Source organism: Dendronephthya gigantea, unplaced genomic scaffold (genome assembly GCF_004324835.1).
Source record: "Dendronephthya gigantea isolate DGI-Jeju-01 unplaced genomic scaffold, DenGig_1.0 000013F, whole genome shotgun sequence".
Classification (NCBI taxonomy): domain Eukaryota; kingdom Metazoa; phylum Cnidaria; class Anthozoa; order Malacalcyonacea; family Nephtheidae; genus Dendronephthya; species Dendronephthya gigantea.
In genome coordinates, this window is record NW_021163023.1 from 2224921 (window position 1) to 2238416 (window position 13496).

General features: G+C 39.2%; 4 protein-coding genes across 14 annotated transcripts in view; 3 read left to right on the plus strand and 1 right to left on the minus strand.

The window, feature by feature from the left end:
• LOC114519458 overlaps positions 1–13496 on the plus strand; it is a 48651-nt gene that overhangs the window by 28993 nt on the left and 6162 nt on the right. For 8 of the 11 annotated variants that reach the window (XM_028539586.1, XM_028539584.1, XM_028539591.1 and 5 more), the window contains 10 exons: positions 6268–6615; positions 7259–7396; positions 7480–9027; positions 9410–9535; positions 9911–9997; positions 10135–10257; positions 10636–10718; positions 11084–11488; positions 11953–12009; positions 12106–13097. In XM_028539586.1, coding sequence (XP_028395387.1) covers positions 6268–6615; positions 7259–7396; positions 7480–9027; positions 9410–9535; positions 9911–9997; positions 10135–10257; positions 10636–10718; positions 11084–11488; positions 11953–12009; positions 12106–12331 — 3141 coding nt within the window. In that variant the 3' untranslated portion in view covers positions 12332–13097. The remainder of the gene's footprint in view (positions 1–6267; positions 6616–7258; positions 7397–7479; positions 9028–9409; positions 9536–9910; positions 9998–10134; positions 10258–10635; positions 10719–11083; positions 11489–11952; positions 12010–12105; positions 13098–13496) is intronic. The other 3 variants (XM_028539594.1, XM_028539596.1, XM_028539595.1) reach the window with 3 other exon arrangements.
• Positions 100–923, plus strand: LOC114519463 (dynein light chain 4, axonemal-like). Its single transcript, XM_028539603.1, has 3 exons — positions 100–285; positions 396–479; positions 603–923. Exons 1-3 carry the CDS (start codon positions 199–201, stop codon positions 765–767), a joined length of 336 nt encoding a protein of 111 aa, XP_028395404.1. The 5' UTR covers positions 100–198; the 3' UTR covers positions 768–923.
• LOC114519461 lies at positions 1909–3639 on the plus strand. The gene is made up of 2 exons (XM_028539600.1): positions 1909–2681; positions 3257–3639. Exons 1-2 carry the CDS (start codon positions 2247–2249, stop codon positions 3602–3604), a joined length of 783 nt encoding a protein of 260 aa, XP_028395401.1. The 5' UTR covers positions 1909–2246; the 3' UTR covers positions 3605–3639.
• On the minus strand, positions 3790–6171 carry LOC114519462. The gene is made up of 2 exons (XM_028539601.1): positions 4328–6171; positions 3790–4032 (listed from the first exon to the last, which is right to left on the minus strand). Exons 1-2 carry the CDS (start codon positions 4759–4761, stop codon positions 3813–3815), a joined length of 654 nt encoding a protein of 217 aa, XP_028395402.1. The 5' UTR covers positions 4762–6171; the 3' UTR covers positions 3790–3812.

The window sequence follows — 13496 nt, forward strand, 5'->3', positions numbered from 1 at the left end:
AGAAACTTTACATGACTTTCACGCAAGCGCTAACAGCTGACTGACATGAAATGCTGACGCCGCTACCATAACAACGACTGGTCGCTATGACAACGACCGTCGCCATCTTGAAAAAATTTTATGTGAAAAGAAGGGAATGAAAATATTATTTTTTTAACAAATAAATATATTTGTAAACTTTGGAAATTGGTGTGAAAGATGGGCGAAGCTGTAGAGGGAAGTACAACAGCAACTGATACAGGCGGATACGACTATAAACGATTGCACAGTTATCCTCTGATCAGGGTGAGTTCTTTCGTTCATTCGTTGGCCGTTGCTAGTCGTCAATATCAACTTGATTTTGTTGCTTTAGCTACAGCATTTGTAGTTTATTATAAGTTTTATTCGTCTCCTAGCATTCGGATATGAACGAGGAAATGAGGACAGAGGCAATGGAGCTTTGTGTAACAGCTTGTGAAAAGTTTTCAACAAACAACGAGGTAGGTCATTTTAACGGGGATTAATACTGATTTATACTGAACTACTGAAGCACAGCTATTTGGTGCTGTTTTGGTGAATACTCGTCTACCCTTGCCGGGTCATCAACTTGTTTTATTTTTCAGGCAGCTGCAAAGATGATCAAGGATAGTCTGGACAAGAAGTTCGGATCATCTTGGCATGCCGTAGTCGGGGAAGGCTATGGCTTTGAAATAACACACGAAGTTAAAAACTTATTGTATTTGTTTTTCGGAGGTTCAACTGCAATCTTGGTGTGGAAATCCTCGTAGTTACAAGCGAAGGTTTTCCAGACTTGATGGATAATGTTGAATCACATATGAAAAGAGTTTGCAATCTCAATTCAAGAGTCATAGCATAGTAGCATGGTTTTCTTAAGTGATTTTATTGCTATCTAAAGTACATGTATATAATATAATAATACTTTGTATAAATCCAATATCAATACGTACTAAAATATACAAGGTATCTGCATATATGTTAAACCAGTATCAATATGAGTTGCATCAAAAACATGGTCTATGAAAGTCGTCCAACTACAAGAACGCAGAATGCTACCGAAAACTAGAAACCTGAAGCAAAGCTTTCCAAAACCAAGTTCTTTCAAACAGCCTGAACAGCTAAACAAGATATACCATGTCATTTCTGTAACGAGTGACTTTGACCTGGGTTGCATGCGCCTCCAGAGGTCAGATTCGGCAGGATTTCAACAGATGAACATAATCATATCTAAAGATTTTACAAAAAAGTTGTCCAGATATGGATCTATTTAGCTCACTCAAGAATCAAAGCAGAAATCCTCAGATATATTTGTTTTTTGCATAATATTTGGAATAAAAATGAAGAAAACCCCAACGTGAATTCAGGCAACAGAAAGGATCGACATTTACAGCTGAACCGCAATTCATTTCAGTCTCGCAGCACGAAGAATGCACGCAATCTCCTGAAGTGTTATTATTAGCCCATTAACTGCCATTATTTGGCTACTTGCGGCTTTGCAAGATAAGTCATCTAAAAGGTAGATTCTTCTGCCAACTAAAAATAACAAAAGCAAGCAGCTGTCCAGCTCTTTTTATATCCAATTACTTAAAAACCGACCGACATGAATTGACAAGTTATTGCTGAATGAGACAACGTCTCGATTTTGTTTGGTGGAATTTGGCTGCACGCAAGACAATCATCTGAAGATTAGCCACAGCAAAGCCTAGTAAAAATATTTGTCATTCAGTATGTCATGTTAAATAAAGTCCGGAAAATCACAACAAAAAAACGATGTGTCTACGCGAGTTGTAATTGTGATGATAACACCTCGGCGTACGTCTGAGACAAACAATAAAAATCTCATTTGCGGTACAATTATTGAAACGTTACTTGGAAACCACGTCGAAACCTTCGTATTTAAATATTCAACAATTCCTTCAACTCTTTGTGAGACGGGATTAAGGCTTGCGTTTACACACCAAAGTGATTTTAATTACTTGTGAGCACAGTGCGTTTTTTTCAAGCCAAGGTTTGAGAAGTCAGACTGAAGCCTTCATCATCTGGTTACTTGAAAACACACAAAAACAGCTTGTTAAATTGAACCCTATTACAGTTTGATTCTCAATTTACACCTTAGTAGCTCCGGAGACAGACGGTTGAGCGTGTGGACTGCAGCTATCGAATTTTCAATTCGTGAAAGTTCAATTCGTGAAAGTTCAATTCGTGAAAGTTTACAGTATTTTTAAAGGAAACAAAAGAGAGTTCGCTGGATGGAAAGGGACAATGGATTGCAGAAACCAGTGGTTTTTCCATTTTTGATCGAGGAGCCAAAAGCGAGTCACCAAGATGCAACGAATCGCTCATTCCTGAATGGGATGATGACTAAGTGGTCTCGTAATCATAACAGACGAACACCAATGGTAAAGGACGCATTCCCTCCTAGCAAAACCGTCCTCCACGGCAGGGAACGATATTCAAAAGGATTTCACAGCCCAAGTCATAAAGAGATGATCTGCAAGAGTTATTCATGTCCGAAAATCATCGACATGAGTAACATCGACTTCTACCAGGATCGCGTTAGCCAACGGCAACCAAGGCGAATATTCAATGGTTTCTTCCCGAACAAGATTTTGACCACTCAAGGCTGCATTGGCAATGATCACGGAGCAGCTCATTCGACTAGAGGTCGAACGCTCCAGCCTCAGGTAAACTAGTTACTGATATATTTATTGCCGTACGAACTACGAAATGGTTTAAATTGTATCCCTCTTGCTAAGTCAAGCTAAACTTGCTTTGACATGAAGAGCGACGTTTGGGCGAAAAACGTTTAGCAGAGGGTCGAAAAAGTCAATTTCGTTCCTGACTACGACAATCACCACATAAAATGATGTCGTGTTTGCATCTGGTATTCGTTTACTCAGGTGGTTCAGTACGAACAGTATTGATCTTATGTATGCCCCAAACTTAATTAACCGCATGAGATGTTTTGTAAAAGCACCGAACGAGTTTCCTTTTCTTGGGCTTATCCCATATTTGAATGTTAACCCTTGTGCCAACAAAACTGAGACAGTTGTTTGTTTTGTACTAAACGCTATTTGTTCTCTACGAACAGTCAAATCTTTCCCAAACATAATTAACCACACTATATGCCAATATAGTATCGGTGTTTCCATTTTTCTGTTCCAATAGGCAATGAATAGTTATCGGGATTGAATGTATTGTACTTGTAAAGATTATGACAGCTGTTAAGTAAAGTAAAGATTGCTTTTTGTTTTAATAGGTTGGAATGTGTTTGCAAAGGAAAGATTCGGCAAATTTCACAGGTCTCAGCTCAAGTCGTGAGTTGCATTCCTCAGGAAATTTTCACCGACCAAGTTATCAGTCTACCGACCCTAATGTTGGACACTTCGGTTGTCGCCGCTCAGATTCGTCGTGGCCCGTGAGGAATGGTTCGCCATCACCATGGTTACAACGGTATAAACTTAAGAAGAGAGCTACCACATCTTATGCCTTGAAGACTGGTCCGAGTGGTCAGGACTACTGTGAACCAGGTGATCATGAGATCAGGCCGAAACGAAGCCAGAAATATGTAAATATATCAACAGCTGTAATCTTGGATGCTTTTTGAGCATAGGAAATGTTTTGGCTTGATTGGGTCACACATTTAAATATTGGTAGTGTCTTAACAGGGCACCATTACATGGATTTAAGAAATGAAAAAGAAATGGTGATTTCAGAAGAATAAAAAGAGATAGAAATTAGCGAAAATGAAAATATTAATCTTTAGCAAGAGATGAATGTATATATTTATGTACAGAATGCATTGTGTTGTTTTATTATTGATAAACATCTCTATTCATAGCATGATAAGCCTCGTCTACTTTACTTTTGAGAAGTTTGTCTTCCTGGGTTAATTTTTTTATCTCATCCGAGTTGATTTCTAATAACATTCCAGTCAACTTAGCAGCCATTTCGTCATCTGGGTACCACTGTTGAATTCTGTCAAATATCTTGTCACCCATTTCTGCCTTGGTCAGTGGTTCGTCAGTGGTCTCGCTAAACAAAATAACATGCTGAGCATATTACAGTATCCTTTCTTTTTGGTACTTGAGGTTAGGCTAAGATTAGGATTAGATTAGATCAAGATTTTTGGTTGATTTAAAGTTAACTCCTAAACCCAATCTCAAACTAGTCTCAAGGACTAGATTTATTAAGCATGGATTTATTTCCATCTAATCTTTGCATAATCCATCTCTAATCCTAAAACTAACCTTGATTCTAAATTTAATCTTAATCCTTAATTGTCACTTAGGAATAAAGACACTTTAAATAAAATGACTAAACACCACACCTTGCATGAAGTGCAGTATTTTTATGTCTTTGCAGTGCCTCAAAGGCCTCACGAATTTTAACCAATAAGTCATTTTTATTTTGCATCAATCTCTCGATATCTTCCAATCGTAACTCGAGCAACATTCCAGTAATTTTCTCAGCAATGTCGTGTTCTGAATACACAGCTTCAACTTCAGAATACAAGGCATCGCCTAGCAATTCCCGTTTGTCTTTTTCCGTCTCCTTCTCCAGAACCTTGATCGCCTCGTAGATTTGTGACATGAGTTTGCTATCATCCGAAAAAATGTTTTTGAGATCGTCAGCTGGCATTTCCAGCAGCATTCCAGTGATTTTCGCCGCGTTTTCCTCATGAAATGAACGTACTTTTTCAAACAATGCAATGCCAATGTCTTCCTCGTTTGAATTCACCTCCGAACTAGCCTCGTTTCCCATTTATTCACTTTTATTTGAAACATTTATTAATGTAATTGTAACAGTGCCATTGTTGTTTGTTTTCGTAATGAACCCCCCCCGCTGATAATTATTTATTCTCCCCCCTGATTTAATGACATCTCGCCCAAGAGTAGCAATAATTGCAACAAAAACGTCCGCATATTATTCTAAATTATCTAATTGTTTTTACCGATGTTGGTGATATATGTATATACAGCTAAATTCGTTGCGTATTCAAATGTATTGCTTGTGATGTTTACGCGGAACAACTTTCAACGCCATCTCGCAATAAAATTTAGGGAAAATTTGATTGACATGGAACTCGCTTTGCAATTGAACGTCAAGTTGTCCCAGCGTGGTGGTGCATTTAGAAACACCAAATAGAAGACACAATCACAGTGACTTAAGATAACATAATTACAATGCTATTAAAATCAATTCGTCATCAGCATGACTATATATGTAAACACTATATACTAATCATTTAAAGTTAATGTTTCATTTGGCTTTTTCTTCACCGTGGCTAAAACTGACCTCCCTGCCTGCGAAAGTATATCATTAGTTGTCATTTCTGTCTGCTCCTGTGGCATATCCAAAAATATTGAATTTCGATTCGGCTTTGACTCGACTGGCAATGCAAAGCGCATGCTGCATACAGCATTGCCTAAACGATCCAGAAGAACAGGCAATTTGGAGCGTTCACCCTTCACTTGAGTGAGAAAACTCTCAACAATTACAATTGCTTCCTGTTGCTGCGATTTTGCAGTATTAATCTTTTCCAACCTTCCTGAAACCTTGTTGAGATCTGGCATGGAAAATGTCATCGTGTCTTTGGATCCTTTCCCAATCTTTAGTGTGTTGAAACCAAACGAACCGTCGAGGAGTATTTTTCCCCCATACGATGTATCACGTATAATCTTGCTCACCTCGCTAAACAAAGCGTTGTATTCAATTGTCTGCGAATCATCGAGGTCGCTATCGCCAGCTAAAATTTCTTTAACACGATCGAGGATGCGTGTGATTTCAAGCAATGCACCATCTGCAGCTTGTGTCATTGAAATGATATCAGTGATATTTCTATTTATGTCACTTGAATTAGGATCTTTTTCCTCGACATTTTTGGATTCCATCTTGGATATTGTAAATGGTGTTGGTGTGATATCTCTGCTCCTTCAATTAGTTCAATATGACCGTATTAGTCTAGTTTTCCAGCTATGTTGAGCAACATTAGCATCAATAGCGGTCTGCCTTGTTGTCTCAAAATAAACTTATCAAACTAGAAAATAAACGTATAAACTGGTCAGTCTATGACTCTATGTAAAAGCATAAACAATTCTAAAAAGTTTCTTTTAATATTTTGGTGTCTAATTGTCTATATGCTATCTTTCAACACAATCAGAGAATAATGGTTAATTACTGTAAACTATTTCAGGAATCCTTTGCTTATGACCGCCTTAATCACCATTGTAAGCTAATAATCCCGAAAAATTAATCTTAATCTCATAGATAATCTCCGGATCATCCTATCTGGCATGTGTGATCTGCACTCATATATTCCACGCTCCACGCGTGGAGATTGCTTTTTCAAAATGGCGCGGGATACCGCGGTATGTCAAATTTTCGAAGCAAAAATTTGAAACGTCTGGTTGTCTTTTTACTTCGTTTTCTCACCTCAAATTCACTGAAACTCAAAGCTACCTTGTTTATTTTAAGGACATGCAAGTTGAACAAATTCCCTCGATCATCAAAGATATTTTACTTGGAAATAATTTATCAAGAGATAGTGATCATGTTTTTGACAACGTCTTGCAAAGATGTTCCAGCCAAAGTTGCACGGATATTCCTCCGATCGTGGTACGTATTACGAGATTATTATATTTATCTCTGCTAGAAATACATGCATTCCCCATATATTTAATAAAGGTTCAATTTTCAAAATGCTCTTTCGGTAAAAATGTAGCAATATTTGTAAATATTGGCTTCGGTGTTTTGAAATGAAATTTAACCATTTCGATAAAAGGACAGTTTTATAGTTTGTACATGCGAATGCCGTCAATTTAATTCCCATTTAATAAGTGAGACTTTTCTTTAATTGTGTTGTGTGATTAGAGAAATAAGTGATTTTATTGTTCATCAAGAATAATAAAACGTCCATTAATGATCAATCTAATATCACAACTCATTGTTCTAATTATTGATTGAATAATGTAACCCTCATTAAACTTGGATGACCAAGCTAACAACATCACAAAGTTCACAGCATAGAGACCCTTCTCTATGAGACTTCAACAAAATGACTATCAGGAAAAATTGTTTTACTCAACTATTTTTCAGAGATTCAATTCTGGAATTCAATTTTGACCTAACTTCTCAGTGTCTTAGTCCAGTGGATCCAGCCTTGTTTAAATTGATGTCTGAATAGTGTAAAATGTTCAAAATAGTGTAAAATGTTACAGTAGAAACAGTCATTAGTGAATATACTTTATCATTCCAATAGCTCACCAAAGAAGATCGTTTGATTTTGCAAAAAGATCGTGAAGATGCGATGAAATGTGAAAAGTTGATAGCAAAAAGAAAACAGGAAAAGTACTTTGATCTGGTTGATCAAATTCAAAATGTTTTACAAAGAATTGAGGTATATACAAATGTTAATTTTTTATTTTTGCAAGTTTGAGTTTACTATGCAAACTCTTGTTTGACTAAAGTGGGTTTTCTTAGAAAAAGAATTCACGAAAACCTGACAGTTCCCAGAATGAAGATGTTCACAAGTCCACTGTTGAGAATTCAAGTGATTTCAACAACAATCCTTTCTCAAATCACTCTGAAGTCTACACTGAAAACATGGAGCCATGGTCACCTCAATATTTCAGCAGAGATTTGGACGGTTCAAGGCAACATACTCAACAACAGCACAGACCTGGACGGTATTCCTTACCAGCAAATTTCGAGACAATGTACCATTCTGTTCCCTTGGCTAGGAATTTTGAACACAGTAGTCACATTGAAGAAAACCATTCCCCCAGGCAAAGACCATTATCCGCATATTCTCTTCATGATGTCGTGAATAATAACCAAGGTGACAGATTTTATGGTGGTGGTGATGGTCGTCAGCTACAAAACAACTACCATACAATGTATTCACATGAAAGACCACCACCAGTGTCATCACATAACAAACACTCCTATTCTGGTAATAATGGCTATCATTCTATACCAGTCTACGAAGAAAGACCATACCATACGAATATAGGCAAGCAAGATGAGTTTCCTCCAAGGCCTGTTGATTCTTCCTGGAAAACTGGCCCATCCAAGTCTAAAACCACTCCTGGTCTTCCCAACTCTGATGGCATAAACCATTCCTCGATGATCACTAACTCACCCATATCACAGGCAAGTGAAAGTCATTCCTTCATCTCCAAGCAAAGAGAGCTTCTAGCTTTGGAACAAGTGCAACTTGAGAATCATTACGCAGCTCTACAGGGACAGCTTTTAGCGGACTTTCAACAACGACAAGAAGAGTTGATAGAAGTTTACAATAAAAGTTTGGAGACACAGTCCGGCACTGGTCAAACTAGTCAGTCAATTTTGGAAAGATCTTTTGAGTCTGATTCTGAAGTAACCCTGACGTCAAGCACCAGAGAACAGGAGCATTTCACGTTGGTCAGAACGGAGGAATTACCCCAGAGTCCGTTTGGGATAACTGTAAAGAGAGGAGTGTCTCAGAATTCAGGCCAGAGAAACGATACAAGATCATTAGGGAATTCTCGTGCAGAAAGACGAAAACAAAGTCCGATTCTTCTCCAGAACGAAGGGTCGAAGTCGAGAAACAATTCAAGATCGCTTCAAAAGAGAGCCTCGCCTATAACCAACTCAATTTTGCCTGATAATGCGAGATTTACGAAAGAGTCTAGTCCTTTTCAGAACCAGATTTCTCCAGATCTTTGGCTTACCAAAAGTTCTGCTGCTTCTCAGAGTCAATCATCGCGGCAACATGATGGTACACGAAACGTCCCTGGGAATTTATCCAAGGATCAGTTATCTTCGCCAGCTTCGACGGGAAAGAGTTTTAATTCAGAAGTAAGCGCTCAGGATTATTATGAAATGCCGTATTTCAGGGAGTCTGAATCTGTTGCAAAAGGCAAAATTGGGGACGTTGATGCTGGAAATCGTAAAGGTTATGTTGGGAAAACCAGTAGAAACTCGACGAAGAATTTTGCAGTTGTTACGTCGCCTAAACGAACCCCACTGAGCAGTTTTGAATCAAAGGTAAGCTCAAGGGTAAGAATTTCTTCTCGAAGAGCTTCTGAACTTTCTTAGAGGCTGTTTACATGATCCCGCTTAGCCGAGGTTAAATACAGCTTGAGATGACTTTGATGTATTGAAATGAGTTAATAACACGTTCCTGGCAGTGCTGTAGTCATCCCAACAATAGCAAGTGCTTGTTTGGTTTCATAAAGACTCATTTCAATACCTCAAAATCAATCACTCCTCGTTGAATCTCAGGAAACCCAGCTCATGTACACAAACAGCCCCTTGGTTTTCTCAGTTCTAAATATTTCTTCATATTATTGTTTACACCTTTATATATCAGACTCCCTGCTAGAAAGTACATTTAATCTCAGCATTGTTTCGTTTTGTGTCACTCTAGACTGTCAAAAATCTTGAAATTACCAAGAGTCGCAAGTTTTACGTGATGTCTGCTGTGGCTAAAGGCTTCCTCGCTCGATTGCTCTTTCAAACTGCAAAGATTACTGGACTAATAACCACGATTAAGGTATTGCCTGAGGTCTAAACATTCTCTTTATTTCCTGTTCATCCCGAATACCATACCATGCCACGCTATGTACCCTAGAATTGATGAGCTTTGTTGAGCGTTTCATTCGGTGATTCGAGTGGTGCTGAAGCTGAAATATTTCGACGATTTTGAAAGCACAGAATTGAGCGATTGATATACGAAATTGAATATATTTACAACCAAGCCCAAAGCCAAAACAAACAGTGTAGAACTGACTCGTTCCGATTGCTTAGCTTTGAGTTTATCACCACTGGAACCTTATGATGAACGTATAACAGGAAGCCTCTCTCTTGTCACTGTAAGCCGCTCCATACTGGGCTAAAACGCATATACCTCTGTTCGTATTTACTGTAGGATGCCAAAAGTGTTTTAGCTGAAATGAGCTCGGAATCCAGCCAGTCCCTAACGGATCGTTCGTTCAAAGAAAGAGTCAGAACACAGGTGAAAATTTGCACCAACAACGAGCTGTATTTTATTTCATTCCTCTATCGCAGATGTTAACGTTTCATTGCGAAGGTTTTAACATCGTTTCGTGATGACGTTCCGTCTTCATTTCAAATTCTCAATCGTTTTCCCAGCTCCACTCCGCTCAAAGTGAACTGCGAAGAATATTCGTGGATTCTCCTCCAAGCGAACGAATGAAAATACTAGAAAATCATCGAAGGCTCGTGCGAGAAAAAGAGTCTAGGAACGTAAACAAGGTAATATATTCACCTGGAGCCGGTTGTGTGAAAGCTGGATAGCGCAATCCACAGGATTGTGGTTTTAAAATCGCCCGTTGTTGGGATTAAACTTTGATTAAATCTCAGTATTCCTAAATTGAGGATCCTCTTTAACAATTGTTAGTTCCAAAGCAGAAATTTGAAAAAGCATTTTTAGAACGGTTGAAAACATCACTATCCGGTGGAAAGCGCTGTCCAGCCCCTACAAACGACGCATGTAACCTCTCAAACCGCATATTATCATTTGGTAAGCCTTGAATATTGTTGTTCAAACGTTCGGGCTCGTGAGAGACGCAGCTTCGAGGCAAGACCTAAAATTTTTTATTCATTTTGCTTGGCACACTCTTGATTTCGTAGGCCCACTCTGCCAGCGAGGCACCTCCACAGCGGCCGAAATTATCAAACGTCACGATGAAGAAACGACTTTCCAGACAACAAACGTATCCTTCAATTTACATCCACTGAAATAATACCGACTCTTGAAAAACCGAATCAATAATTTACATCACGTAAAACCACAGATCCCGTCTTTCTGAGAAACTGTCAATAGAGCTGCTGTGTTTACAACTGGGTTAAAATCATATCTGGTTTTACATCCTGAAGTTGTGCGTTGGTAATCTCACGCGCATAAGGTTGTAACTATTTATATATCCAGTAACACTATCTCTGTTATATGTATATCCAGTATAACATTAGATCAGTAAGAACGCCGTTTCTGCCCTGTTTGAAATCCACTGCTAAGTAGTTTATTGTACTTCTGGTGAGATTTCGACATCTGTGGTTTGTGGCTTTAACTAAAATATAGCCAGGAAAGGACACCCAAGTCTGAAAATGAAGCCACTCCGAACTCTTCCAAAGCCTCTCGAAGCGCCAGCAAAAACACTCCTAAGAGCTCGACTAGGAACACACCAACGGCAACAAAGGCTAAATCTTCAACGAAAAGCAAAACTAGAGGTGGCCAAGAGACTCCTAAAACCTCACACCCCGATGCTGTAAGCAAACAAGTAACAAGAACTACTCACCCAACTGGTGCTACCACTGCGTGTGACCCCGTCGCTACAGCAGAGACCGCTGTTCAACGCAACAAGACAACGGAAAATAAACGAGATGATGGGAAGATGGACAGGAACAAGTCATCGATGAAGTCGAGTAAAACAAACTCCAGGGTGACTCAAACCACGAAGAATAGACGAAGGACATGGGATACGACGTATGTCAAGGGACGAGGGGGGGGGGTTGTGAGCGAGGGGATCGTGAGGGAATTGTGCGTGCAACGGTGGGTGATACGCAAGGGTGATACGCAAGGGTGACTCAAGCCACGAAGAATAGACGAAGGACATGGGATACGACGTATGTCAGGGGACGAGAGGGGGGGGGTTGTGAGTGAGGGGATCGTGAGGGAATTGAGCGTGCAACGGTGGGTGATTGTCAGAGGGAAAAGTTAACCGTAGGGAATGTGTTGTGTGTGTAGGGGGTGATTGTTGGAGTGTGTTTGTTATAGAGGGGTTGGGGTGGTAATCGTGCATGAGGAGTGTGTTTGTGAGAGGAGAGGGCGTGATTCTGAGGGGTGTGTTTGTGAGAGAGAGGGGTCATTGTGGGGAGTGGGTTTGAGAAGGAGAGGGGGTCATTGTGGACTTCTCAGATTTTTTACATTTTCTATTCATCCTTCTGTAGTGTACCAAAACCAATCCAAGGACGAATATCCCCAACGAGACCAACAGAAAAGACGAGGTGAGATGAATTTGCCAGACCTCGAGGAATGAATATATTTAGACACTAAAATATTCAAATTGAACCATAATGCTGTAACTCGTACAATCTTCGTAGGTTGTCAAACGAAAAACGACAATCGACATTGTCGACCGCTCGCAAGGCCGGTCAGAAGCTTCTTGGAGACTATCAGGCGAAGGATCTGTCTGGACAGTCCAGCAAATGCGAGGTATCTGGGATAGACATGAGTAAAACATATAAAGTAACTAATACTGAGCAAGCAGTAAAAAAGACTGGAGCGAGACGTTCTCTGGCGGCAAACCTGACACATAAAAAACCTTAGTACATGAAGTAGTCAGTCGGCTTTGGGGTTGATTGAAATAACAGGGATACAGCCACTTCAAGTTAATCCTTTGACATCAATGAACCTTGGTCTCAGATGCAAATTAAATACTGTCTATTTAGGGATTTACCTGTGTTAAATACCTAGGACGAGCTTAGACTTGAAATTCGAGTTTAAACTCAGGAAAAAGACGTGCAGTTCAGCTTATTCACTCTTTGTATGCCCAGCGTTCATGTTTTAGGGTCTTAATTAAATGACAACCTAAACGAGTTAAGATATGCTTGTTCATCCACGTATTTTCGAAGCTCACAGACGCTACTGTGCGTGTTATAACAGTTGATTACAGTGCGATTTGATTTTGATTAGAATGCGTCAAACGCCTGTAATCGTTTATAGACCCAGTCACGTTTATGAGATTATTATGAGTCTTTTAAAACGAGGACGTATTTTTATTATTTGTGTTCGATAATTAAAATACTGACGTTCAACCATCACCCTCGTCACGCACAAGTGCACGTTCTTGAAATACACAATGCTTCTTTATACTATCTGTGCATTTAAAGTGCCCGTAATTCGTAATGCTTCTAAATTGCAACCTTGAATATGCCGAGGATAATTATGCTGTTGAGTGTAGTCGTGTAGGGATAAAACCGTAACCACATATTGCGTCAGCGGTGAAGAAACAAAAAGAAAGATTACGATTCTACGGAGAGAATAATGAGATAAGAGTTCAGCGAATATCGGATGGAATCATAGAAACACGAAGGTACTAGAGAAAGCGAATGTTTACTATCTGTTATGCATTTGCATGCTTAATTTTAACGGGCAAGATCACGAAGCCGATTCCTTAATTATTTGTGATCTACAATTACGTTCATCTACATATGCTTGCTTGTCAGATATAATAGACGAACTAATCTAATTGTATATATTATAATATCGTCAAGCCATGGAGCTAAATTTGTTTTTAAATCCGAGTGGGAGGTACCAGCTGGGTTCTGCTTATCTAAAGATCTATTTAGTGGTTCGAAGCCAAACCCACTCGATGCATTTCAAATTATTTCACGAATTCTTGGGCGGATTAAGTTCTGTACGTGTATACTTTGCGTTTTGCCCTCTGACCGATAAACAATAGGGTAACGTGAAGTTGCTTTGACAACCTGGA

Coding starts and splice junctions, on each gene's coding strand:
- LOC114519463 (XM_028539603.1), top strand. CDS start 199: ATGGGCGAAGCTGTAGAGGGAAGTACAACAGCAACTGATACAGGCGGA. Junction 286..395: donor ACAGTTATCCTCTGATCAGG/GTGAGTTCTTTC, acceptor TTCGTCTCCTAG/CATTCGGATATGAACGAGGA. Junction 480..602: donor AGTTTTCAACAAACAACGAG/GTAGGTCATTTT, acceptor TTTATTTTTCAG/GCAGCTGCAAAGATGATCAA.
- LOC114519461 (XM_028539600.1), top strand. CDS start 2,247: ATGGAAAGGGACAATGGATTGCAGAAACCAGTGGTTTTTCCATTTTTG. Junction 2,682..3,256: donor GTCGAACGCTCCAGCCTCAG/GTAAACTAGTTA, acceptor TTGTTTTAATAG/GTTGGAATGTGTTTGCAAAG.
- LOC114519462 (XM_028539601.1), bottom strand. CDS start 4,761: ATGGGAAACGAGGCTAGTTCGGAGGTGAATTCAAACGAGGAAGACATT. Junction 4,033..4,327: donor AATACTGCACTTCATGCAAG/GTGTGGTGTTTA, acceptor TATTTTGTTTAG/CGAGACCACTGACGAACCAC.